At 58.9% G+C, this 24681-nt stretch overlaps 3 protein-coding genes and 1 non-coding gene across 9 annotated transcripts in view; 1 reads left to right on the top strand and 3 right to left on the bottom strand.

Moving 5' to 3' along the window:
- Positions 1 to 1799: 1799 nt before the first annotated feature.
- Positions 1800 to 1873, bottom strand: TRNAN-GUU (transfer RNA asparagine (anticodon GUU)). The gene has a single exon. It is a non-coding gene; the product is annotated as a tRNA-Asn (tRNA).
- Positions 1874 to 3171: 1298 nt separating this feature from the next.
- PCGF2 (polycomb group ring finger 2) lies at positions 3172 to 13982 on the top strand. 4 transcript variants are annotated; one of them, XM_054801891.1, is made up of 10 exons: positions 3172 to 3286; positions 6624 to 6763; positions 7056 to 7152; positions 9127 to 9182; positions 9761 to 9811; positions 9898 to 10006; positions 10597 to 10645; positions 10836 to 10931; positions 11274 to 11354; positions 11795 to 12285. In XM_054801891.1, exons 2-10 carry the CDS (start codon positions 6652 to 6654, stop codon positions 12131 to 12133), a joined length of 990 nt encoding a protein of 329 aa, XP_054657866.1. In that variant the 5' UTR covers positions 3172 to 3286; positions 6624 to 6651; the 3' UTR covers positions 12134 to 12285. The 4 variants fall into 4 exon arrangements, with proteins under 4 accessions (XP_054657866.1, XP_054657865.1, XP_054657863.1 ...); XM_054801890.1 differs by having other exon boundaries at positions 10833 to 10931; XM_054801888.1 differs by lacking the exon at positions 3172 to 3286 and adding an exon at positions 3479 to 3568 and having other exon boundaries at positions 10793 to 10931; positions 11795 to 13982.
- A 67-nt stretch (positions 13983 to 14049) lies between these two features.
- Positions 14050 to 15377, bottom strand: CISD3 (CDGSH iron sulfur domain 3). Its single transcript, XM_054801892.1, has 2 exons — positions 15072 to 15377; positions 14050 to 14733 (listed from the first exon to the last, which is right to left on the bottom strand). Exons 1-2 carry the CDS (start codon positions 15309 to 15311, stop codon positions 14554 to 14556), a joined length of 420 nt encoding a protein of 139 aa, XP_054657867.1. The 5' UTR covers positions 15312 to 15377; the 3' UTR covers positions 14050 to 14553.
- Positions 15378 to 21010: 5633 nt separating this feature from the next.
- Positions 21011 to 24681, bottom strand: part of MLLT6 (MLLT6, PHD finger containing) — a 46308-nt gene continuing 42637 nt past the window's right edge. For all 3 annotated transcript variants that reach the window (XM_054801747.1, XM_054801748.1, XM_054801749.1), the window contains exon 20: positions 21011 to 24576. In XM_054801747.1, coding sequence (XP_054657722.1) covers positions 24532 to 24576 — 45 coding nt within the window. In that variant the 3' untranslated portion in view covers positions 21011 to 24531. The remainder of the gene's footprint in view (positions 24577 to 24681) is intronic.

Here is a 24681-nt window from a genome sequence, read left to right as displayed (position 1 = left end):
TGCCATCACTCGGTGGCACCGGGGGGTCCCCCGGGCCGCGGCCCCTGTGCAGCACCCGCGTGTCCGTTCCCCGCGTGTCCGTTCCCCGTGTGCCCGTGGCGAGGCCGGGATCACCGCAGGGTGGCCGGACTGAGACCTGCCCAGTGGTACCTCCCCCCAGCTTGGCCCTGGCACCTTACTGTTGGGCTCTGGGAAAAGTTGACCAAACCTGGCTGAATTTAACTAGAAACTCCAGGAAACCCAGCCCGCAGCACCCCACCGTGCAGAGCCCTGGCGTGCGGCAGGCCTTGTGCACCCGCCGTCTGCTTCTGCACCTCCGGCTCCGGGGTGCAAAACCCTAAACTCGCCCTGTGGGGCCAGGGACAGCGAGCGTCCTCAGAAGAAAACAAATCCTTTTGGAAAGCGCCGTCACACCGAAGTCACTCTGTAAAGTCACTCTGTAAAGCAGCAAGCCACGGCACACCCCGGGGAGGGGACGGGGCCTGGCAAGTGGCTGTGAGGGTACTTTTTATTCAGCGAGCAATCGAAAGGGGGATTTGCGCTCTGCAGAGTATTGGATTTCCTTCCTCAGCCCCGCTCGCCAGCTCTCCCCTCTCCTGGAGGAGACAGGATTAAATGTTTAATTTAGAGGAGTGATGTTGTGCCAAAGGGAGAGAGATCCATGTGTTTGGAAACGCTCTCAAATGCACAACAGATCGGCCCGCCTGGTTTCAATGAAAACCTCTGGCCTGTGCAGGGGCTGTTCATCCGCCCAGGGACCGAGCCCTGGAGGCGCAGCCTGTCCCGTAGCAGTTGTATTTTTAAAGTGTTTTCCATTGTAAAAGGTTTCTTGCAGGGATGAAGTCAGAGGCTGCGTTCTGTCTGGCGGGAACACCCCCTGCGCTGGGGAGAGAAGGAGCAGCAGAGCCAGACGGGAATAGCTCCAAAGGCAGATTTCGGCAGCGCTGGCTGTCTCAGGTGGCAGTGGGGAGGTGATCCCCGCTGGGCACCGCTTCTCTCTTCGCTTTCCCGTCAGGCTGATGCTCTCAGATCGGGAAGGCAGCAGCAAGCCTCCTCCCTGGCCCCGAGAGCCCCGGCACTTCCCCGGCCCTGGCGCGGCTGGGCTTGGCCGTGGGAGCGTATTGTGGCTCTGGGTTTTGAAACAACAGGGATCTTCCTGGCACGGCTTTATGCGCTGCATCAAAACATTAACTTCATTATTTCTGGTATGGAAATAAAATCAGGGCAAGCAGGGAACATAAATAGATTTTACAAGACTTTGTAAGAGAGGGGAACTTCAGCAATGCAGACTTTGGACCCCCTTCAGCTTTTATTCTAAGGCAAAATATAGACTCTGGATGGAAACAGGCTTTCAAGTGTCTGCTCTATTTTTAATGTCCCAACATGTCCTTTTGCTTATGGGAGAAACTGCGGTGCAGAGGGGACCACAGGCTGAGCAGAAATGTTTGTGTTCTGGCACACACTGGGGGCTGGTTTCCCCCTTGCCCAGCGCCTTGGAGAGAGCCGTGAGCCCACGGGGAGCACCAGGGCCACATCCTGCCTGTTTGCACCTTCTCCCATCCAGCTCAGCCCAGTCCTGAGGGCAAGGAGCGCTCCGAGGGAGCGGGAAAAGCCCCACCAAGCTGCTGTGCAGCTCTTTGCATAGTGAAAAACCACCCTGCCTGCCCCACGGGGGGGCGGCACCGGCCACCTCCGCGTACCGCCGCCTCACCGTGTCCATCCTCAGCCGATCCCTCGGACCGGCCCTGGAAGAAGGGGGGGAAAAAAAAGGGGAAAACAGAGATAAAAGCGGGTGGCACCGTCCCTGGGTGGGCTCGAACCACCAACCTTTCGGTTAACAGCCGAACGCGCTAACCGATTGCGCCACAGAGACCGCGCTGGGAAATAGCGTCGCGGCCGCCGTACTCAGGCGGAGCATCCCCGGGAGCGCCCGCAGGGCTCCGGGTACCGACACCGGGACACCGGGACACCGGGACACCAGGCGGGGAATTAATCACACGGCCGCAACCGTGTGGGTCAAGGGGAAACGCGCGTAGGCGTTGCGTCCCGCCGAGTAGCCGGTACGCCGGGTGTACGGAAGCGCCCCTCGGTCACACCGAGTCCGGGCCGGACCCACGCGGGAGACGCGGACACGCGCGGGGCAGCGGGGCCGTCTGGCGCTTTCCGCCGCGCTGGAGCGGAGCTGCGGGGTGGCGGGGGGTGAGCGGCCGCTGACACGCGTGGGCGCACCGGCTGCCCGCACGCCCCGAAATCCCCGCAAGGTGCCCCCTTCCCTCCGAGCGGGGCCGGGCCGGCGGGGGAAAGCGGTGCCGTGAGCCCGCCCGCTCCTCTCCCCTTCCTTCCCTTTTTTCCCCTTTTATTTCTTTCCCGCTTTTTCCTTTTTCCTCCCCTCTTTTTTTCCTGTCTTTTTTCTTCTCCTCCCTCATTTCCTGTTTTCTTTCCTACCTTTTTTCTTTCCTTTTTTCTTCCCTCCTTTTCCATTTTTCCCTTTCTCTAATTTCCCTCTATTTTTCTTCCCTTATTTTTCCCCCTTCTCTTTGCTTTCCCCTTCCGCTGTGGGTCCCGCTGCACCGGACTCCCGCCTGAGGGTCCCGGGGAAGGTCCCACGGGGCCCGGGATGCCCCGCGTCGCCTCCCGGGTGGAAAGTCCCCCCATTTAGGGCCGAAAACGACCCCAGCGCTGGTCGTGGGGGGCGTCCCGGGGCACCACCCGAGCAGTGCTGCGGTGATGGAGGGACACGGGGACCCGTTAGCGGGGAGCGGAGCGGGGATGCCGCCGGGCAGCTCGGATTTTGGGCTCATTCCAGCGGCTTTTAGGGCACTCTCCTCCCTGAGCACAACGGGGGGGTTACGGCGGGGGGAGGTGGCAGCAACGGGGCCCTCCGCAGGCACCGGGGCACCGTCACGGCGGTGTCCCCCGGGGCGGTGCCCGGGCGGGGAGGGGGGACCGTGTCCCGGCGGGGCGGGGCGGCGGGGGGGGGGGGGGGGGGGGAGCCCAATCTCGGTCCCTCACTCCCCTCCTCCGCAACACCCCAAAGGAATGAGGTCACGTGAGGCGGGGCGGGGCCTGGCGGCGGCTGGAGGAGGGAAAAAAATAAAAAAAAGGAGGAAAAAAAAATAAAAAAAAGGAGGAGGAAGGAGGGAAAAAAAAAAAGAAAAAAAAAAAAAAAAAAAGAGCGAGAGAAAAAAGGGCCCCGGCCGCAGCGCCGCCGCCGCGTCGAGCCGAGCCGCGCCGACCGGCGGGAGCGGAGGGGCGGCCGCGGGGCTGCCGCTGCCGCCGCCACCAGGTAGGGACGCGGCCCCAGCCCCCCCCCCCGCCGCCGCCGGGTCCCGCCGCCGGGCCCCCCCCCCCCCCCGCGCCCTTTTCTCTCCGCGTTCAAGATGGCCGATGGCCGCCGCCTCCCCCCGCTTTGTGCCGCGGCCCCGGTCCTGCCCCGGGGGGGGGCGTGACACCCCCACCCCCGCCACGGCGGACACGGGCGAGGGGCTACGGAGCTCTGACAGCCCCGGCTCCCGCCGCCCCCCCACCACCACCCCGGGCCCGGCGCGGCGTGGAGTGGGGCAGTGCGGTACGGCCGGGGGGGGCCGCGGCGGGAGCCCCCCCCGGGGCGGGCGGAGGGGCCGGGCCGGGCCCCGGGGCGGGCTGTCAGCCGGCCCCGAGTACAAAGGGCTGCGGGGCACCGGGAGCGCCCCGGGTTCACCGGGGCTGCCCCACCCCCGGCCCCAAATTTCCGCCGCCCCCCCCCCCCAATAAATGAAGCGGGAGCTGCCCGCGGCGCCGGGGCGGGTCCACCCGCCGGGCTGCAGCCGGGGACCCCCGGGGGCACAGCGCGGGGTCACGCGTGTCCGTGCCCATCGCGTGCCCGTGCCCATCGCGTGCCCGTGCCCGCGCGCCTGTGCCAGGCGGGTGTCACGCACCGCGCGCTGCCGCGCGGACACGTCCCGCCGCGGGGACTGGGGATGTGTGTCCTTGTGCGTACACGGGCGTGTGGACACGCGTGTCCCTGTCCTCCCCGCGGTGCTTCCTCCCCCCCTTCCCGCTGTTTCCCTCTTCGGCAGCAGCCGGTGCCCGCGTCCCGCACCCCGGGAGGGGCGGGGGGTCCCGTCGGGGCGGCGGGCGCTGTCGGGGGGGGCGCGGGTTCACGCTCCGGCGCCTTTTTGTCGTGTTCCCGGTGCGTGGGGGCCCGTGGCCGCCGTGCGAGTGGGCGGGCAGTGCCGGAGGGAGCCGTCCCGGTTTATTTCCCGGCCCCCGGGCTCGCTGCCGCCGGTGGGTCCCACGGGGAGGGGGCAGCCGGTCGGGTCCAAGTTACCGGTGACTTTGAAACGTCCTTCCCCACCCGTGCCTGGCCCGGGGGGATTTTGGACACGGGGGGGGGGGGGGCACTGTGCTGGGCCACCGCCCAGGGAGACAAAAGACCCCGAAAGTCGGGACCGGGGGTGCGGGGGAGCCGGTGGCGGGGCCGGGGCAGCGGGCGCTGCTGGCGGGACGGGGCGGCCCCGAGGGCTCCGGTGGGGCCGGTGCTGCGGCCGGCTCCGGTGCCCGGGGGGGGGTCCGGGGCTTTGTTCGCCCCCGCGGCAGGAAATCGCGGTTGTTATCACCCGGTTTATTAGAACCGGTTTGCGCCGGTGTCTCAGGCTCCCCCCTCCCGTGGAGACCCGGGCCGCCATTGGTGGCTGCGAGCACCAAAACCAGCAAAATCCACCCAAAATGCAGCCGTGGGTCCTGTGGCCCGGGGTGGGCAGCCAGTGCCCGGTGGAGCTGCCCGGTCCCCTGGGGGGCTTGGTGCGGGAGCCCGGGGCAGGGGACCGTGACCCCCCCAGGTATTCTCCTGGCCGGGGGGAGCCTGGCAGTGGCCCCCATCACCTGTGGGCACCTGCTCGGGGACAGCAAGGTGTAGGGCACCCTGGGGTGCCCACCCGGAGGATGCCTTAGGGGTGAGAGCTGAGCCTGGGGGGGGGGCTGGGGCTTCCCAACCCCCTTGGTGCCCCCCAGACCCCTCTCTGCACAGAGACCCTGGGGCTCAGCTTGGCCCCTCCAGCACAGGGGTGTCCTCAAGGTCCCCAACCCTGTGGTGTCCCCATGCCTGCAGCATCTCCATCCCTGTCCCCGTGGTGTCCCCATCCCTGCAGCATCTCCATCTCCATCCCCATCCCCGTGGTGTCCCCGTCCTTGCACATCTGCCTCTGGGGACTCCACGGCGGCTGAACGAGATGAGAGACCCAGACTGGGGCCCGGGAGGAGCACGGCAGGGAGCGAGCGGGAGCACGGGGCGGCTTCCCCGGGGGAGGTGCCGGGCACCGACCCCGTGTCATACAAACACACCTGCACACACGGCTCCATGCACAGCCCCGAGCACGCACCCCTGCACGCACCCAAAAATACAGCCTCGCGCACACAGCCCCGTGCGCACCCACCTGGCATGTGCACCCCTACACGCACAGCCTTGCACACACGGTCCCGTGCGTGCACGCACACACGTGCATCCCGTTTGCTCCCCGGGCACGGGGTTCATCCTGTTCCTCGCCCGGTCGCGGTGCCCGCACCGTGGCCGTTGTGCCTTCGGTGGTTGTCTCGGCTGTTGTCCGGTTGTCAGGTGTCTGCGAAGGGCCTGGCCCCGTGTCAGGCGGCCGGTGACACCGCTCCATGCCTGACCCCGTGCGAGTGCCTGTACCGCAGGGGTGCAGGTGTACGTGTGTACCTCTGCCTGTGTGCGTGTGGGGGAAATGTGCGTGTACGTATAGCATGTGTGTACACACACACGTGTGTGTGTTTTCCCTGGATGGGTGAGCGTGTGGGTTCGTACGGGTGTTGCTGTTGGCACACCCTCGCGGTGCCATCACACCCACGCTCATTTACACAAACCCAGGGTTTCTTCTCCCCTCTCCCCCTCGCCTCGGATGGTTGTAATAATATTCTGGCTCCTCTCCAAGTATCGAGGTTGCCATGGAAACAATAAAACTGCAGCGATTTCGGGCTCCGGCTCTGCCGTTTCCCATTGTAAACGTGGAAGTGCCGGAGTGGGCAGGCAGCGATTCCCTCGTGTCTGCGCCCTGTACCGGGGGGACATTGCCCGTGCCCCACGTGCACGCCCGGCCGTGCACACCCACACGCGCAGGTGCTGCGGGTGCTCCTGGCTGCGGGCAGGTGGCCGACACCGGACTTAGGAGTTTCTATAGAAACCGCGAGGCGGTGGCTGAAAATGCCTTTTCCATCAAACAAAACAAAAATACACTCTGTGCGCGTGTGTTTGTGCGTGCGTACGTGTGTGTGTGTGCACAGCCCGCGAGCTGCAGGCAAGGGGCTGGCTAACAGGGGTGATTTGTCCCCACTCAGAGGTGTCTCGGCATGGTGGGGACCTACTTGGGGACCGCAGGGAGATGCGACTGTGAGGCAGAGGGAGCTGGGCAGTGCCCGGGGCCAGGGGCTGCGTGGGGAGATGTGTGGGTGCTGCTCGTGCACCCCCAGGGCTGGCAGGGTGCGGGACCGGGGCTGCCCCGGTGGCACGTCACAGGGAGCACCCCCACCCTGCCCTGGATTTGTTCGTTAAAGGGTGACGTGCGTCCCGCAGGTCCCGTCCTTGCATGAGGTGGCCGTTAAGGGTGGTCCCGGGTGTTTCCCTGCAGGGAGGATCCGCCGCGGCGCTGCTCCAAAATGCACAGGACCACCAGGATAAAGATCACCGAGCTCAACCCCCACCTGATGTGCGCCTTGTGCGGCGGCTACTTCATAGACGCCACCACCATCGTGGAGTGTCTGCACTCCTGTGAGTGTCCTGGGCCCCCGTGCTGCACCCAGGGGTGCCCCGAACCCCGGGAAGGGTGGTCGTGCAGCACCAAGACCCTCCCGCGGGCAGGGCAGTGCCCAAACCCATCCTGCATCGGGCATCGCTGCTGCACGGAGCTGTGGGGTTGTGGATGGGGCCGGACCAGGGTGGGGGAACAAGGGTCCTGGCCCTGAGCCTGTGCGGGGGCGTGAGGTGCTTTGCCAGGTTGGCAGAGGGGCTCTGCCCCCTCCGTCCGTCCGTCCATCCACTCACGCTGAGTCTCTCCCCGCAGTCTGCAAAACCTGCATTGTTCGCTACCTGGAGACGAACAAGTACTGCCCCATGTGTGATGTCCAAGTGCACAAAACCAGACCCCTCCTCAGCATCAGGTGAGCTCGGGGCGGGGGGGGGGGGTGTCCCCCCGCACGCCGTGCTCCTGCGTGGCACCGAGCCCCAGCCCCGTGTCGGGGCAGCCTGTCCCTGCGCATCCCAGACCACAGACGTCCGTCCGTCCGTCCGTCCGTCCGTCCCCGCAGTCCCGCTGGGTGCTGTTTAACCTGGGACCTCCTGTGCTTTCCAGCTCCCTGCTCTGTCCCTCGGGGGGACAGTGCCGCGTCCCTCGGGGGATGCCGCGGTGGGCTCGCAGAGGCGCAGGTGAAAGGCGGCAGCGGCTCCGTGCCGGCTCTGCCCCGGCCCTGCGTCTGGCAGGGGAAAGCCAGACACGTCCCGTCAGTTGTGGAATTGGCTCTGCAGGTGGTTGGCATAGAAACCATGAAAGGCCGCAATACATCACTCGGCTTTTTTTTTTTCCCTCCTCTTTTTTAGCCTCTTCCATGTAAATCCGTTTCTGTAGTAACACTTTTTCCGCCTTTTTTTTTTTTTTTTTTTTTTTTTCTGGTTCACTATGAAATATTTACACTCCGGCTCCCACGGCTCCCTCGCCGAAACATCCCTGCCTGCGTGCAGAGACGGATACACAGCCGCCCGCGCCGCAGACGGGCACCGCACACGCCAACGGTGCTGTGCTGGCAGCCCCGAGCCCCGGCTGTCGTGGCGGCGCGGTGCCTTCGCATCCCCTTTGCATCCGGCGGGGGGAAATACGGGGCACGCGTGGGCAGACCCAATCCAGATGCGGTGCCGTAGAAAACTCTCTGCACTGACGAGAGGCTTGCTTTTCCCTTTGCTTCCCAAACCGGTGCCACGGCAGCGCCGAAACGCCCTCGCCCCGGGCGTGATGCTGCGCGGTGCCAAGGGTGCTGCCCACGCGTGGCCACCGCGTCCCCCGTGGCACCCCGGCCCCCACCCAGCGCCACCATGTTGGGCTGAATGGGGTTGACTCATGCAAGAGTAGCGACCGGCTGGTAATTAAGCTGCCAATCAAGCGGCTGAAGCTGCTTTTTCATTAGCTTGCTGTAAATTATAAAGCAAATTCTCTGGGTATGTATTATAAATAAAATCACAGCGGGGCCTCGTGAACCAGAGTGACATCACCGAGGAATTAGGGATGAAAGACATGGCTAGGCTAAAAATAATATAGGGTACGGTCATTTGTTTTTCTTTAAAATAAAGGCCTTATTATTAACATGGAAATAATTGCAGATATAATTTAGTTTTCACCAGTCCCACTGCTCTTGCTTTGTTTTTGAGATTTTTTTTTTCTTTTATTCAGCTGAGCTGCAGCTTTTAAATTGTGCCAGATGCGCTGCCTGCAGGGTCCCGAGCCCAAGCCCTTCCAGCAAAATCCCATTCCCGGCTCTGTGCTGAGGATGGGACTCGAGCTTCCCCAGCTCCTCGAGTGCTTTAGAAGATCCTGCTTTGACATTTTCACATTTTAGGGAATCCGCTTTGCTTTCCCGTATAACGACCGGACAGTGGACGCTGGGCTGCCACCCTTACAGCAGAGGGAAGGCAAAGCCAGAGCCCTGAACTGCAGCCGAGCCCAAAAATAAAATTAGATGCAAATTAAAACTTGCAGAAACATTTGCTGATCTTAGATTTTATTATTTAAGTTCTCGGTGTGTTTTTGTAATCCTTTTGACTACTGAAACAGATCCTGGCCCCAAAATCCTGCTACCATCATCCCTAGCAATTACAAGGATTTTTGAAATGGTTTTCTTTCTTTTTCCGGAGTTAACCCTTTGCGGTGAGCGCGAGGGCGCACGGGTTTGCCTGCAAGTCAGGGTTGTGGCATCGCCATGGGACGGGGAGCTGGGGCTTTGTGCTGGGAGCTTCCCGGGAGGCAGGTGGGGAAAAGCGGCGTTTGGGCTGGCCGGCGCACGCGTGGTGCAGGGCAGCTTTGGGGAAGCCAGCCGCTCCCATCCAGCTGATTTCTCTCTCTTTTCCTATTTCTTTTTTCCCCCCAGGTCGGACAAAACCCTACAGGACATTGTGTACAAACTGGTCCCGGGGCTTTTCAAAGGTACAGCCACGGACGACTGTAATGGTGTGGGTTTGGGGTTGTTTGTAACTCGCTCCCACCCACCGGTGAAACTGGTTCCCCGGATTTCGTGCTGCCCGCGCACGCCCCTGCCCGTGGAACAGGGACAGCAGGAAAATGCGTGGTGTGAACGTACAGGGATGGGTCCGGCCGGATAGTGCCCATCCCGCCCTCCGGCAGCTCCGGGGGCTGCTGCTGGGGGGAGCCATGAAAAGCAAAACTGGGAGCAGGAGTCACAGATTTGCTCTCCAAGTGCCTGCCCGTCCTCGGGGGGAAAAAGCGGGGGGGTCTGCAGGTGTGGGAAGACTGAGGACAGTCGAGCCACCGTAAAGGCATTCTCACAGCAGCGGGTTTGCATCCGCTCCGAGGGTTTTATTGGTACGACTTGATTGCTCTTGCTGAAGCCACTGCCCTCCTACGGGTCCGTCTGCACCAGGCAGCTCGTGCTTGAGCAGGTGCTCGGCAATCCGGGGCTTCCTCTTGCTCCCCTCTTTGCACCCATCTCCCCCTTGGTGTGATTTCCCCCCCCCCCCTCACCTTCCTCCTCCCTTCTCCCGCAGATGAGATGAAGAGGCGGCGCGACTTCTACGCAGCCTACCCCATGGCAGAGGGTGAGTGTCAGCCCCGGGGACCCCCCCTCGCCCCGGCTGTGCCCCCCCCCCGACAGCTCAGCCTCTCCCTCCCTCTGCTCCCGCAGTTCCCAATGGGTCCAACGAAGATCGCGGGGAAGTCTCCGAGCAGGACAAGGGGAACCTGACGGACGATGAGATCGTCAGCCTGTCCATAGAGTTTTATGAAGGGTCGAGGTACCGTTTTCTGGCTGCTCCTAAGCCTCTGCCTGGGTTTGGGGGCGTGAATAAACTCTCACCCTCTCTTCCCACTCCGGAGACAGAGCTGAGATGCGTGGTGCTGGAGGCTGACGCAGCCCCTCAGCATCTTCCAGGGGTGCTCGAATGGACAGAGGAGCACCCAAACCCCATCTGCCCTGGTCCCCCATCCTGCGTCCTCTGTGGGTGCTTGCTCTGGCAGCGGGGTCCCCGCACCGCCGCTCCCCGGGCAGGCAGGGGAAGGCTCCTTCCCAGGCAGCAGAGCCCAAGGGCTGCCACGTCCCCGGTGCCGGTGGTGGCTTCCGAGGATGTCACCGGCATCCGGAGCAGCAGAGGGAGGGAGGGAGGCAGGGAGGGAAGGCGGCAGCCCGGGCAGCGGTTGCAGGGCGCTGGATTGGAAACGCAGCAACTTGGGCATGGCTGTGGTCAGGGGTGGCGAAGCCAGAGCTTGGCTGAAGGTCACTGGACGTTTCCCCTTGCAGCCCCTCCCTGGGTGGCCCTTCTGGGGGGTTATTTTTTTTCTCTGCACCTTTTTAGTCCTCCATAAACTTTGTCCTGTGTTTCTCCAGAGAGGAGAAGAAAGGGACGGTCGAGAACGGGGACCTGGAGAAGGAGAAGGTGAGTGTGGTGGGACCACGGCACGGAGAGCTCAGTGTCCAGCTGCCTCCCGGGCTTTCGGGGTGGGGAGGGGGGACAGGAGGGTACCCCCAAACCATCTGCTGAAGGAGGTGGGAACTGCCCATTAATTGCACGGCGGACTCTCAGCAACGCCTCTCCCCCCGGCCCCCTCCCGCTGCGTCCCCAGAAGAACGGGGTACGGTTCCTGCGCTGTCCCGCCGCCATGACCGTCATGCACCTGGCCAAGTTCCTCCGCAACAAGATGGACGTGCCCAGCAAGTACAAGGTGAGCGTGTGCCTGGGGTGCGCTCGCTGCCCGGCTTTCGCTGCGCTCCGGTGGGCTCGGAGGGGCCGATGCCATTTTGGCCGCCCCGTGTTGCATCCCTCTCTGCAAATACGCCGCGCTTTGCTTGCTCCCGAATATCACGGCTCTGCTTCGCGGTGGCCCGGGCTTTGCATCCCCAGCGGGTGGGCGCTGGGGCAGGATCCGTCCCTTACGGCGTGTAAATTAGCTCCAGCTAAGGGCCCTGCGGGGATGGCGAAGCCCCGATGCCCCGTGAGCGGCTCTGGGGATGCTGGCGGTGCCTCTGTCCCCGTGCCGGGGGACTGACGCTGTCCCCTGCCGCAGGTGGAAGTCCTCTACGAAGACGAGCCCCTGAAGGAGTATTACACCCTGATGGACATCGCCTACATCTATCCCTGGAGGAGGGTAAGCAGAGCTGCCCTGGGTACCGGCACCGGGGCTTACCTTGGAGAAAAGCTCGGAAAAGCAGTCCTTTAGGGGAAGGTTAACGGCATTAAAAAGCTTAAAAAAAAAGGCATTACAAAGCTTAAAAACTGAAAAAACTTAAAATTTGAAGAACTTACTAAAAATTGAAAAAAATTAAGAATTGAGAAAACTGAATTGAAAAGCTTAAAAATTGGAGAGCCTAAAAATTGGAGCCCTTCAAGCAGTGAAAACCCCCGACGCCCCGTCCTGACAAGGGTGTTCGTTTGCTCCAGGTGTGATTTTTAGGAAGCCGGAGGGGCTGCTCGTGCTTTTCTCCCCCTTTCTCCAGGGCAGGCGGGGAGGGCTGGCGGTCGGCACCCGGCCATGCGGTCGGTGCCCGCCGGTGCCGTCCCGGTGCCATGCCCCTCTCCCGTTTGCAGAACGGGCCCCTGCCGCTGAAATACCGTGTCCAACCCACCTGCAAGCGGCTCAAGCTGTCCCAGCCGGCCACCTCCGAGTGCACCAACACCAGCGGCGCCTCCGAGTGCGAATCGGTCAGCGACAAAGCCCACAGCCCCGCCACGCTGCCTGCCACCTCCTCCTCCCTGCCCAGCCCCGGCACCCCGTCCCACGGTTCGCCCAGCTCCACTGCCGGCAGCGGTCCCGCCGGCACCGGCACCGTGCTCAACGGCACCTCGAACTGCCACCCGCTGCCACCCACCGCCAACCGGTGCCGCAAAACGACTGTCAATGGCAGCACGGCCTCCGCCTTGACCTAAACGACGACCAAACAGGGACTCCTGGCTGGGTTTTATATATCTATATATATTATATATATACATATATAAATATATATGTGTACATAGGGAGAAAAAAAATTATACATACTTATTTTCTATTGATTGACCAGATTAATTTAAAATGCAAATAAGACACATAAATGTGGTTGAATATTTTTAAATGATTTTTTTTTTTTTTTTTTTTTTAATTTTAACTTAATGTAAGCTGCATGCCGGAGCTGGGAGCCACGCAGGCGCTGCCGCCTTCCTTGCTCGTTTTTCTCTAACGCTTTTCACTCTCCTCCCCATCCCTCTCCCCTCGCGCCTGCTCGGAGCGAGACGGGGCCGTGAGCGGGGACTCCCGGCTGCACAGGTAAGGGCCAAGCACAGGTAAGGGCCAAGCACAGACGCCAAAAACTGCCCCCCCCCCCCCAGCAACGCCATGCCCTGATTTTTGTTTTTCCTTTTTTTTATGTTCATTTGGGGGTTTTTTTGGCACCAGGTTTGATAACGTGGTGCCTGTGGCCAGCTGGGACCAGCGCGTGGTCCGTTTGTCGGCATCGAGCATCACTTGCCGGCGTTGCCCCCCCCGGCTTTGCCTTGCCATGCACGTTTCTGTTTCTTTATCTGCTTTCCCTGTGTGGTCTCTGGATGGTGTTTCAGGCTCTGATCTAGCAAAGCCTCACACAAACGTTTCCCTTTACGCACAGTAAGTAGGTTCTTTTCTTCCCTCCCCCCCCCCGCAAACTTAAAAAAATGATGCGGTGAAGGGCCAGCCGTACTGGGGGTAGGAGCACAAGCCCCGCTGAATATTGGTTTCTGCTTTCCAAGGGAGCTGCCACCTCCCCGGGGCTGACGGAGGGCGCTGGGTGCCAACGGCTCCGGGCACCACCGGGAAATTTTGGCTGGGGGCATCTAAACCGGTGGGGGCTGCTTTGGCAGCGCTGGGTGAGTCTGCGTGGGACCCAGGGGCTCCAAATGCTGCTGCCCTGCCCGAGCGATGGGGGCGCGGGACCCCCACGTCGCTGGCTCCCCAATCACCTCCATGGCTTCAACGCCACATTTCAGAGCATTTCTTTTTTCGTTCCCTCCCCCGTCCTTCCTACCTTGTCCTGTCCCCACATTGGGTTTTTAAAAAAATAAAAGAAAAAAAAATAAAGACTACAGTGCCTTTAGCCAGGAGGCTTCGGTGAGGGGCGAGAGTGGGAAGGTGCTGCCGTGTTTCGGGCGGGAGCGAAGCGGTACCGGCGGCACCGGCTGTCCGCACGCTCCGGGGAAGGGACCAACTTTCTACATTGACACAAAAAAGCACACGAGCCCCGGGAAACGCAGACCCCGGGGGTTTCTTTCCCAACCTTTCTGGGGAAAGGGACGAATGACAAAAAATAAGCAAGTGCCTGCAGCGCCCGGACAGCACCCCACGGCCAGGCAGCGGCTGCGGCCGCCCGCGACGGCACGGTGAGAACCAAAGGAAAGCGGCACGGGAATTGTATGAACAGCCCGACTCCAAAGGTCAGGAAACATGGGATGTTGTTATTGTATTTTTAAATTTTTTTTTAAATTTTTTTTTTAAAGCACTGCACCCCCATCACGGACTCGACAGCGGCACCTTCGCTATAGCACAGCCCCGGGCTCCGCTGCCCCCCGGGCACTGGGGATGGGGCCCGGGAAGGGTCCCCACGGGGCCCCTTTTGTTTCTCTCTTCCCCATCCCCGGGCTGGGGCTGGATGAGGAGCTCGAAGCGTGTCGGGGGGGCTCCATTTGTCTCGACTTTGACACCCCTTTTCTCCTTGTAAATAGGCCACAATGGACCGAGGGAGGCAGCTGAAGTGCCTCGGTCTGGGGTTTGTGTGGGGCTCTCGGGGGGTTGTTTTGTTTTCTGTTTTTTCCTATATGGTACAAACCAAATTGCTCTGTATGTTTGCATCCTGTACGACGTTTTAATGTCTTGTAATATATTCTGATATTCATATATCGTTATTGGTTAAACATTTGTATAACTATACAGCTTTGTAAATGTAATAAATGCTGCAGACTGTCATTCCCTTCGTCTACCCGTACAGATGCAGCTGCCCGGGTCCCTCCATCCCGACGGGCACCCGCAGCTCTGGCAACTCAAAACCGCTCCTGAAAGTCCCGTTATCCGGTGGATTTTTTTTTTTTCCCCAGTTTCTGCTGAGCCTTCGTTATCCGTAGCAGGGCCCTGGTGGGGCAGAAGCCAAAACTGCTGCCCCTGTGGTGGGGTGAGGCTGGTTTTCTGCAGCTGGTGGCAGCCCTCAGGGCTCAGTAATTACGATTAATTGGGGTGGGAGCTGGGCATCTCCTCCTCACTCCTTCCCAAACCCTTGAGGGCTCAACATCCCGGTGGTCCTGAGCTCCCGTGGGCTCTGTGACCTTCATCCCTGCGAGGCGCAGCCCTGTCAGAGCTGTGCGGGGAGCTGGGCGCTCTGCACGGCTTCCTCCTTGTGGGTGCCGTCGCAGTAGGGGGGGGAGCGGGTGCGCTTGCACCCACAGAGCCAGACCGTCTTGTCCTCCTCCGGGGTGAAGCGCAGGGGGGAGATCCCCGGAGCCGCTTTCTTGTGGGCGCCATCGCAGAAGGGCTGCAAAGCAAACGGCAAGAAGGTAAAGGTGGGGATTTTGGGGTGCTGGGGGTGCCTGGCTGGCCCGGGGGCTGCGCTGTTCCCCCCCCCCTCACCCCGGCACGAAGCAGGGGGACCGTGACCCCTCCATCCCCCCGGCCGTGCCGCCCGCCCTGCCCACGGCCCAGCGCATCCCCCAGGAATTGGGGTGCTGCAGGAGCACCCAGGAGAGCAGCGGCACCCCCCGCCCCCAAAACCCTCCCCTGGACTGGGGTGGGGGGGGTCCCGTGAGGCCAGTCCTGCCCCGTCCCCATCCCGGCTGGGGGGGGGGGGGGGAAGCCGGAGCCCCCCGGCCCGACCTGGCTCTTGCTGTGCCCGCAGGCGCACCAGGCGTACTTCTTCCCCGCCTTCAGCTCCACCGGGAACGGCTGCTTGGCGGCGATCACCGGCTGCGGGGGGGCCGAGCACCGGCGCACGGGGGGGGCGGAGGAGAGCGAAGGGATGTACCAACCCCCCGTACACGCCGTCTCCCGCCGTCCCCCGCCGCCCCCCGCGGCTCTCATCAGTGTCACAAGCGCAGCCGGTCTCAGCAGCACCATGGCCCAGCGCGCAGCCCGGTCACCTTCCCCGGCAGCGGCTCCTCCTCCCGGCCCCGCCGGAAGAGTCGGGGCGGGCGGGCTCGGCGGGAGCTCGGCTGCTCGTTGTAGAAAGGTTCCCCCTCGCACGGGTCCTCGCAGCTCCCCCGGCCCCTTGCACACCCACACCCCCACACACCCCTACACCCCGCCCCGGGGTGCCCGGTCCCGGGGTGCAGCCCCCTGCACCGCCCCCATCGAACCGCCCCGCCCGTCTCGCCGCCCCCGCGGGGTTTGGGGGGTTCGTCCGCCCCCCCCCCCCCCCCCGGAGCTGCAGGCAGGGGGGTGGGGGGGGTCCCTCTGCTCGCCAAATGCGGCCTCCGCCACTTCCCTGGAAATTCATCTTTTAAGCATCAAAGGGTTGGGCTCCCCCCACCCCTCCCCTTCTTTTTTTTAAACATTTCACTACTGGGAAAAATTATCTTTTTTGACAGCTGAAACGCTTTAGCTCTGCAGATGGCCGCACGCCGGAGTGGGGGGAGCGCTCCGTGGCAAGCCAGCCCCGTGGGCAGCATCACAGCCCCCCGTGTCCTGCGTGGGGGATGCCCACGGCCAGCTCCCACCGCCCCGGTGCAATGGGAGCGAGGGTCCGATCCGGGCCCTGTGGAGGTGTTCAGCCCCCTGTCCAACCCAAGGCCGTTTTATTTTCCTTTCTAAAGTGCCCCCCACCCCCCATCCAGGGCAGGGGTAGAAAACTCCCCTCCGAGCAGCGATTCCCAAACCTGGATGCCCAGGTTCCGTGCCTCCGTTTACAGCATTACTCGGAGACATCCGAACATCCACCTCTGCGCATTTTTAACTGAGGAGGTTGTAAATCCTCTGTTTAATACAGCTCCGCAGCCCAGCTGCTGGCCATGGCTTGGGTTTTTCCGGATTACCGGAGGTCTGCAAGTCATTTGGGAGCTGCTGCGCTCAAGTAACCTCCGTGGCGCACGGAGCACTGCTGAGCATCACGCCTGTCCAGAAGCACCGAGAAAACGAGCAGACGCGGAAGCAGATCTTTTCAACCTACTTTTTATTTTTTTTGAAAACAGTCTTTTAATAAAAAGAACAAGGACCGTGACAATTTCTCAATCATACAAATACATTAACGATACAAAGACGTTATTTGTGTTATAGACAAAGGACAGAAAATGAGGCTCGCCGACTTCCTTTCCTGCTGAAGACAGAGAAGGGTAAACAGGAGCCTTAAAGATCCTGCTGCCCTTAGCACCTGAATTGGTTTTTGTCCTTAGGAAGAAATTAGAGCGGAAAGCGTCCTTCCCTCGCGCCTCCCGCAGCGAGCGCAGAAGACGCGGATGCACGGCAGTTGTACAAATATGTAAGAAAGTACGAATGCTCCCGGCTACAAATCTGCCCATTTAGCTTTCAAAGAAAAACATTTTCTTAGGAAAAAACCCAAAACAACCATACAAATATCTGCTTATACGTTTATGCTCTTCTATGATTCTATGTTACGATTCTACGACTCTACGGTATTTGCAACTCGCCGCTTCTCTCCCTGCTCTCTTTTTTGTGCTTGTCCCTTTTCCATGGACCCCTTCGGCCCCCTCGAGACCGGCTCTGCCGTGGGGAGCCCTCCTAACTGAGGATGTGCTTAAATCCCTGGGAAAGCCAGGCTGTGCGCACGGGCAGAGGACGTGGTCCTGGACAGGGACGGACCTCTGCATCTCCTCTGCTTTCCTGAGCAGCAGGACCAAACACCTACCAAGGGGCTGGACACCCCCCCCCTCCACGCCGTGACTACACAGGGACCCCTCTGCAGCCGATCACTTATTTCGATTTCTCCATAACCTGGAGCACAGCCCCTCCTGCTCACTGCAGCGATTTGATTAAAGCATCTTGCAGAGGCTGCATCCAGGCACGGCCGTCAGCAGAGGCTCCCTACAGCCCAGGCAGGCGCTAAAACTTTGCATTTGCTGCTTAATTTAAAAATACAAACCAGGCCCTGGAGGGGGTTTCTGCACTTTACCCTTCAGCTGCGATGTCACACGTAATTTGGAGCGCAGTCACAGATCGGCGCTGCTGGGCAGGATACTGATGACTTTGTGAAGTTAAAACGATAATCGTTAACTAAACAGAGTTTTTCCATTTTCCTGCTTTTTAACCATTGGTAGCACAAACCAATTTCTTCAAATTCTGATAAATTTTGAAATATCAATTAAAAACCCCACATAAAACTTCCCTCCCTCCATCAGGCCAGCCGTTACTCCAGTTTGAGCAGTGGGTTTGCAGCGGGGAGCTGGGGGAGAGGGGGGGGGTCCACATACACCAGGGAGGGAAGGGATAAACGGAGGCGTGTGGATTTGGCTGAGCCTGAACCAAAACTTCCCTCTGAGCCCAACCTCACCAAAGGTCTCACCAAGCAAAAAAAAAAAAAAAAAAAAAAAAAAAAAAATCCTTTCCTTGTAGCACTGCTGCTCCCACCCATCTCCCCCCTGTCTGTCTTCTGCAGCTCCCACCGCAGCGGTGCCCTGGGTCTGGAGTCCCGAGGCAGGCAGCAGTGGGTTGGGAGGGGATTTTCTGGGCTGAGGGTCCTCACGCAAAACCCACGGAGTTAACGGGCACGAAGAGCCGCAGCCGGAGCCGGGCTGTGCCCGTTAGCCACTGCCCCGGAGACCAGAAGGGCCGGCAGCTGCACAAACTCACGATCTTGGGTTGTCTCTGCACCCACGAAGCTTCCCGGCAGGACTGGAGCCACACGGGAGCCCACGCATCCCACTGGTGGGTACCACAGATCCCCTCTCTGGGCAGAGGAGAGGGAAGAGCACAGCGCAGGAGATCTGGCTCCTGAGCAAATCCCTCCTCTCCGTGCCTGTGCTTCCCCATCTGGAAAAACGGGAGGCGAGAGGACACCTCTGAATTGCAGTTTCAGACCCGCTGCTGCAAAGTTACTATTAAAATTATTGCTACTTCACCCTTTCCTGCAAAGGTGACATCCACAGCCTTTATGACAACTCCATTTCTTAGACTAAACGCACAAAAGAGAGGCACTGGGGACCCATTCAACTCCCTGCCTCAAGGCTGTTTTGATCACAGGCACTTGATTATTTTTACTTATGTGGGCTTAAGAAACCGCACAGCACAGCATATACCAAGGGCAAGGGTAAATCACAGAGCAGCGTGAGCTGCCAGCTCTGACGGACTGGCTGGGCTGGAAGAGCCCTTGAAAAACCACTTTGGGCGCAGGGCCGCCTGCTCAGCCCCATCCCGGCTGGAACCTGGCAGACGATGCGGGTGTCCTTAACGGCAAACGCAAAGCAGAGCAACGTCCTTATCACCATCGGCACGGGGCGACGCTGGAGAGGGGCGTGCAAACCAACCAGGCTTTAACTTGAAAGGTTTTTTTGGAGGGACTGGCACTGCTGCTGTGCGTGCAGCTGGCCCCCGGCGCAAGCCCTGGCCACGCTGTCCTTCAGAGGGGTCTCGGGGACAGGCAGGACTCTTTAGAACAAGGACTTGCACTGAACAGAGAAGCCCCCAGGCAGATGTCCCTTTCTCCAGCTCTCCTCTGCAGCAGGAAAGCATCTGTATCCTAGAGCCAATCTGCCGGTCACGCCAAACAACTGCCGCCTGTTCCGAGCTCCCGAGGGACCCGCTCCACCACCGCAGCGGGATGGATCCCCGCTCACTTCAGACGTATCGGTCACCTCTCACCCTGCCAACTAGCCTGAACATTTCACCCCAAAGAGAATGACACCATCTGCTTGGTATGTCTCCTCCGGAGTCTTCTACTGAGCACGTGAGAAAGCCTCATCTATGTCGATATTGTCTTTGGTACAGAGCCAGGGGGCCGAAGCCATCTGCAGCCACGCAGTCTGCAGGGATGGTGCCGGAGTCTGAACCAGCCCCCATCCCGCTGGGGCAGCCGGCTCACGGCTAGAGCACGCGTGCCAGCGTGGAAGGGGAGAGAGAACCAGGGGTTTGCAGCGCCCAGCGGGTGCCAGGGCTGAGGGAGCCCCTGTTCACACAAGAGCTACGTCCAGGTGACACTGGTGACCGGTTGGGAGAGACCTGGAGCGGAGCATGGAGGATCTAAGGCTTGTGGAAGAGAGAGGCATAGCATTGCTCGGACAGCCGCGTTTCAGGCACTTGCTATAGATGCATTTCTCACATTATCCTGGTCCAAGAAGGTGCCGTGGCCCGCTCGTCGGGCACAAAACCACCGAACACCGCTCAGCATCTTCCTCTCCTGCCTCTCCAGTCCCCATCCATGCAACACAGGAACAGAAACGCTACCAAGAGCCAAGCAGTGGAAAGAGGAGAACCATGCCAGCAACAAGCCAACGCAACGCCCCGGAAACATTCAGCTTCTTTTTCATATTTCCGGGCTCCAAGAAGCACAGCAGAACCGGGACTGTGCCCCTGGTGCTCCACAGGCATCCCCTGCTTCTCCCTCCCAGCCTGCACCCCAGCACTAACCACAAATGGAAGAGGAGGTTTCGCAGCTACCAACTACTGCAGAGAGCAACCCAGTCCTGCGAGCCAGACACCAAACCTCCTGTTCCCTTCAAAAACCAGCTGAAAGTTTGCTAAAAACGACCCAGAGCATTTGATGACCCGACTCTGCAAGACCAGCCTTTACGTGCCAAACTCTGCTTCCTCTGGATCATCCTTTGAACAACCAAAACCACTCTTGGAGATAAAACCATCAACTCCTCTGTCTCCAGTTCACTCTGTGCTCCCTTCTCGACAGCTCTGGGGCTGTCTGGAGAAACCTGGGAAAGTTCTTTGGCCTCCAATTTCTCCCCCCCCCCTCCAACCCAGGTGGCAATGCTGACTGCTGGTCAGTAAGAAAGAGAAAAGCCCTGCAGAAGAATCAGGTGGTGGGGGAGAACTTCTCCTGGGCCTTTTAAAGGAGCCCTGTGAATCCAGGAGGCAAGCAGAGTCCACCTCGCTGACGGGATGTGAGCACACGCGGCTGGGAAAAAAGAAAAGGTCAATAAAACCAGCTTCTGATTTAAAAGCAGGAGGAGAAGGCAGAACCGTGGAGCCTGTGGGCTACGAGGCAGAAAAGCATGCAGTTTTGAAGCACGCCCCGTTAAAGTGCCAAGCCAGATCTAAGAGCTGAACACTCGAGCGTGGGAGCTGGTTTTCTCAAGAGCAGGACATCTCTCCAAACCATATTTTGAAGAGACCTCATCACCCAGCTACGCAGGGCTGTTTGAGGCGGGGGAAAAAAAACCACCCATGAACAAAGCAGAAATAGCACAAGCCCTTCCCTTCGGTGCTTAGGAGGAACAAACTCTTGGGAGCGGGGAGGACCGAGGAGCCATGTGGGGAGCCTGCAAGGTCAATGAGTTAGGTTTTGGGCATCTCTACTGACCGGCACGGGCTGTCGCTGCTCCTTCGGGAGGACCTTTTTGCTACTGAACAACCACCAACTCCTCCTCCCTCGCCCTGCTCTCCCTTCACTCCGAGGCGCAAAGCCGGGAAGGAGCCAGGCTGAGAACCCCCCCCCGGACCTCGCTCCTGCCTCCTCCGAGCATCGCTTGCTCAGGAGGGTGCCAGGTGTGCGCTGCGGATAACAGGACTTCAGCACAAACATGGAAAGTTAACCACACAGACCCTACGCGCATTTAAATTTTGAAACCCTAGCTGTATTAAAAAAGTCTTTGATATTAATATCAATATTATTTATTATAATAAAGAACAGTCAAGCAGCGTGAAAAAAATATATCTTAGCTACATTACCTTAAATTGCCAAAAATATACACATTTTTCTCTTTTATTTAATAAAAAAAACCCCAAATCAAAACAAAAAAGACACATGCAACATACTAAATGAGACATTAGCATCAAAACGGGTAAAGAAACGTACCCCAGTGCAACTGAAACACAGATAATCTTTAGCTTTTATTTTTCCTTTCCCTTGCTCTCCCTCTTTTTCACAGAAATACAAATGTTTAATGTCGACCTTCCAGCAGTGCCCCCTTCTTCTCCCCTCAATCTGCCAAAGGGACCTTTGGCTCCGGGACAGGTTGAGGCGATTAGACAAGGAGCGCACTTCAAAGGGACCGGGTGCCTTTGGAAGATGTCAGAGAAATGCATAAGTGCTATATGTCTCTTCTTCCCCCCCCCCCCCCCAGCTCTGGAAGAACCCCGGAGATCAGAGAGGCTTCGTACTCCAACCACCGCCACCACCCCCCACCAACGGCACGGCCAGCACAGAGCAGGGGGCAGCCGGGACGCTGCGCAGCTCAGCCCTCCCTACTTTTAACAGCAATCCTGCCTACAAAACCGATTCCTTGAATTCAGTCCTTGATTTCCAACCTCTTCTGACGCACGGGCTCCCAAATATTTTCCCAGTAGGGGTGCGGAGCCCCGTACAGCACGGTTCACCCTCCTGCCTGCAAACTCACCATCAACTCGCTGACCCCCTGCGAGTTTTCTCTTGTCGCCCAGGGATTTGGGCACCCAAAATCTTGTTGTGGGACACAAGGGATAGATGCTAACCAACCTTCCCTCCTTCCCATCCCCTCTCTTCCTGGTACTGGCATGTTTCTAATTCCAGGGCGTGAAACGTGGTTAGATTTTGGAAGAGTTTGACGAGGTCTGGGCACCAAGTCAGGCCCTTGCGGTTACAGAGCGGCCGTGCTGATGGTCAGCATGACAGCAAAACAGGTGGCAACACAAATTTGGGACCTTAAGAGTAAAAAAAAGTGAAAAATAAAATAAAAATCAACCCCCAGACAAACACAGCTGGGCAAGCAGCGGGCAGAGACCACATTTGCACGTTTAACGGCCACTGTTTTACCCCCAACGCTTCTGCCCATCATCTTGCTGACCCAAACCAGCGCTGAGGAATGTCCGTTCCCAAATCCCGAGGACCTGTCGCTTGCCGAAGGTTGGCAGGTAGAGCCTTCACGTGCAGGCAGCCATCACGCGCAAACAGAGCACTTCAGGGCCGGATTTAGCACGGCAGCCCTGAAATAGCCATTCTGCGGCTGGCTTTCGAGCCCAGGACTCCTCACGTGTGGAGGGGGCTGCGAGGCAGAAACAGAGGGTCTCTGCGCCGGGGCGGTTTGGGGAGCACCTCTGCTTGCAGAGGGGAGGGAGGGACAACACAGCTCGGGGCAGGGGAAGAAATAAAATTTAAAAAAAAAAAAAAAAAAAAAAGGAAAAAAAGTGCAAGCACACATTTGTGCCAGAGCAATTTTGGGGACAGGGAGGCAAAATTAGAGTCAAACCATTCGCAACTGAAAGATCTCATTCACAGTCTGGAAGCGCCCGGTGATGGGAGGTGGCACAGCTCAGCCCGGGAGGTGGCTGGGGACAGGGAATGTGTCAGCAAGAGCCGCGGTTCAGTGCTCCTCGCTAGGTCTGTGCTGCAGAGACCGCAAGGAAGGGAGACTTTTTTATTTTTTCCCTGCATTTTCACTTTTAGCTGCCATCTCCATCTTCCCAATAGCTTCTTAACCTTGTTAAAACATTAGCTTTTCTTTATAAAAAAAAAAATTATATATATATATAATATATATATCTCTGAGCAGACAGCAGTGTTCTGCCCAGTTCACAGAACTGGAGGCTGAGATCAGAAAGGTATTTTCTCTCCTTTTAGCCTTATTCAACCATTGTGGTGACAATCTTCCAAACAAACAAACAAAAAAAAAAGAAAGAAAATCAAATAAAGATATTTAGCAGATGAGTTTTGCCTATAACAAGCTTTTCTAGTACTATCAGCACAGACCCACTGCTGACAAATTTGAATAGTGCAAACTAGTTAGGGGCAGCGGGAATGTGCTGAAAAATATCCATTAAGGTCTGACAACTTTTTTTGTCTTTTTTTTTTTGTTGTTTTTAAGACCCTCAGAGTTTCTATTAGCTGGAGTCTTCCCGCCTGCCCCCAGGAGATCTGGATTTAACCAGAGGATGAGGAAAAGAAGGGGCATTTGTACGTTTGACGTAGATGTTCCCCTTCCCCCGGAGCTGCCCCACCTGTCCTTCAATCAATCCGTCGCATCCGAGCTCAGAGGACGCCGAATTCTTTGCTGAGGTTCCAGGCTGCAAGACGGAGTTAAGGTCGAAAGGTGGAGAACAATGAAGGGTCCGATGTCCTAGCTTAGGAGCCTGGTAATTGTCCCATTGCTTGGAGATCCCTTTTTGGAAGTGCCCAAGGCCAGTGGAAGAACGGGGTTTTGCCAGACTGAAGTGATTTGTGGTGGGTAAGAACGAACAAGGACCGGATCTGGGACTCTCTCTTCCACACGCACGTTTCTATCTCCCAGCTCAGGCCTGGGAAACAAACGCCGGGTTCAAATGCACCTTCTGAAGTTGGCTACGACAGGGGGGAATACTGGCTACAGCCCCTTTCTGCAAGCTGAAATTTTAGCCTTTGGAAATCTTGGAAGGAAGGAGTGAGAGATGGCACAAGGAGCAGGAGTGTGCTTTTCACGTGAAAAGTACGGCACCGAACCGACAGCAGCTGGCAGAGCAGATGTGGCAACGTCCTTTAAAGAAGCAGGTGGCTTTCACCTCCTCCCCAAGCACCAGTCCTCACCCCTCGCTCCACCGCTTTTGTCTTTTCAGGCTGGGTTTGGATCCAGCTGAGGTGTCAGGGCTTCATATGACGGCTACAGAGAGAAGAGCATCCTAAGAGCCCAGCAGATGAAAAGCAGGTGAGAAATCTCAGCTACAGAACTTCTTCTTAACCTCCCCATCTGGGCGAAGCAGACCACGTAGGCACTGCCACCAGGTCCCACTTCCCCAGCTGTGTCACATCCAATGCTGCCTCCGAGGGCACTGCCAGGTTCCTCTGCACTGTGCAGAAAGGAGGCCTCAGCAGAGGGGCCTCCCTCCACCAAGGTCTTGGCCAAGGATGCTCGATGGTCTCTAGCGGCTACACGCACGTGAACACACGCTTGCACTCACGGCAGGGAAGAGACTGGCAGACATCTGGTGTTAACTCCCTCCTCCACTCTGCGTGGAAACACAGCTTCACTTTGAGCGTGTGTGGCATGGACCGGGGCGGCAGGCAGCCCCCCACCTTCACTCCTCCCGATACCAGGGCTTGGTCAGAGACGTGCTGTCTTCCAAAGCACCTCTTGGCATTGCCCAGCGGCAGGAAATGCTTCTTGGAAGCCTTGTGCTCATTGCTCTAACAGTATCAAAGTTGACTGTGGAAAGCCACGTTCCCCTGGCTGAGAGGAGTTGGCTGCTGGTTTGTTCGGGTTGAGCGGGGAGCTTAGCCCTTGTCCTGGGTAAGAGGAGCTCCCTTTTCATTCATGCTCTTTAAAAAACAAAACAGAAAAAGAGACGCAGAGGAGACAGGTATCAGTACCGGACGGGCAGCAACACGAGGGGGCAGAAGCAGAGAGCCCTGCTGTGCTGCGGA

The sequence above is a fragment of the Grus americana genome, chromosome 22 (assembly GCF_028858705.1).
Source record: "Grus americana isolate bGruAme1 chromosome 22, bGruAme1.mat, whole genome shotgun sequence".
NCBI classification, from domain to species: Eukaryota; Metazoa; Chordata; class Aves; order Gruiformes; family Gruidae; genus Grus; species Grus americana.
Note: the sequence above shows the minus strand (reverse complement) of the source record. Positions and strands in the feature narration are given on the sequence as shown.

Bases quoted from the DNA above. Each gene is read 5' to 3' on its own strand.
- PCGF2 (XM_054801888.1), top strand. From the start codon at position 6,652: ATGCACAGGACCACCAGGATAAAGATCACCGAGCTCAACCCCCACCTG. The intron at 6,764-7,055 runs GTGAGTGTCCTG...CTCTCCCCGCAG, and splicing joins CGTGGAGTGTCTGCACTCCT to TCTGCAAAACCTGCATTGTT. The intron at 10,007-10,596 runs GTACCGTTTTCT...GTGTTTCTCCAG, and splicing joins GAGTTTTATGAAGGGTCGAG to AGAGGAGAAGAAAGGGACGG.
- CISD3 (XM_054801892.1), bottom strand. From the start codon at position 15,311: ATGGTGCTGCTGAGACCGGCTGCGCTTGTGACACTGATGAGAGCCGCG. The intron at 14,734-15,071 runs GTCGGGCCGGGG...TTTGCTTTGCAG, and splicing joins GCGGGCACAGCAAGAGCCAG to CCCTTCTGCGATGGCGCCCA.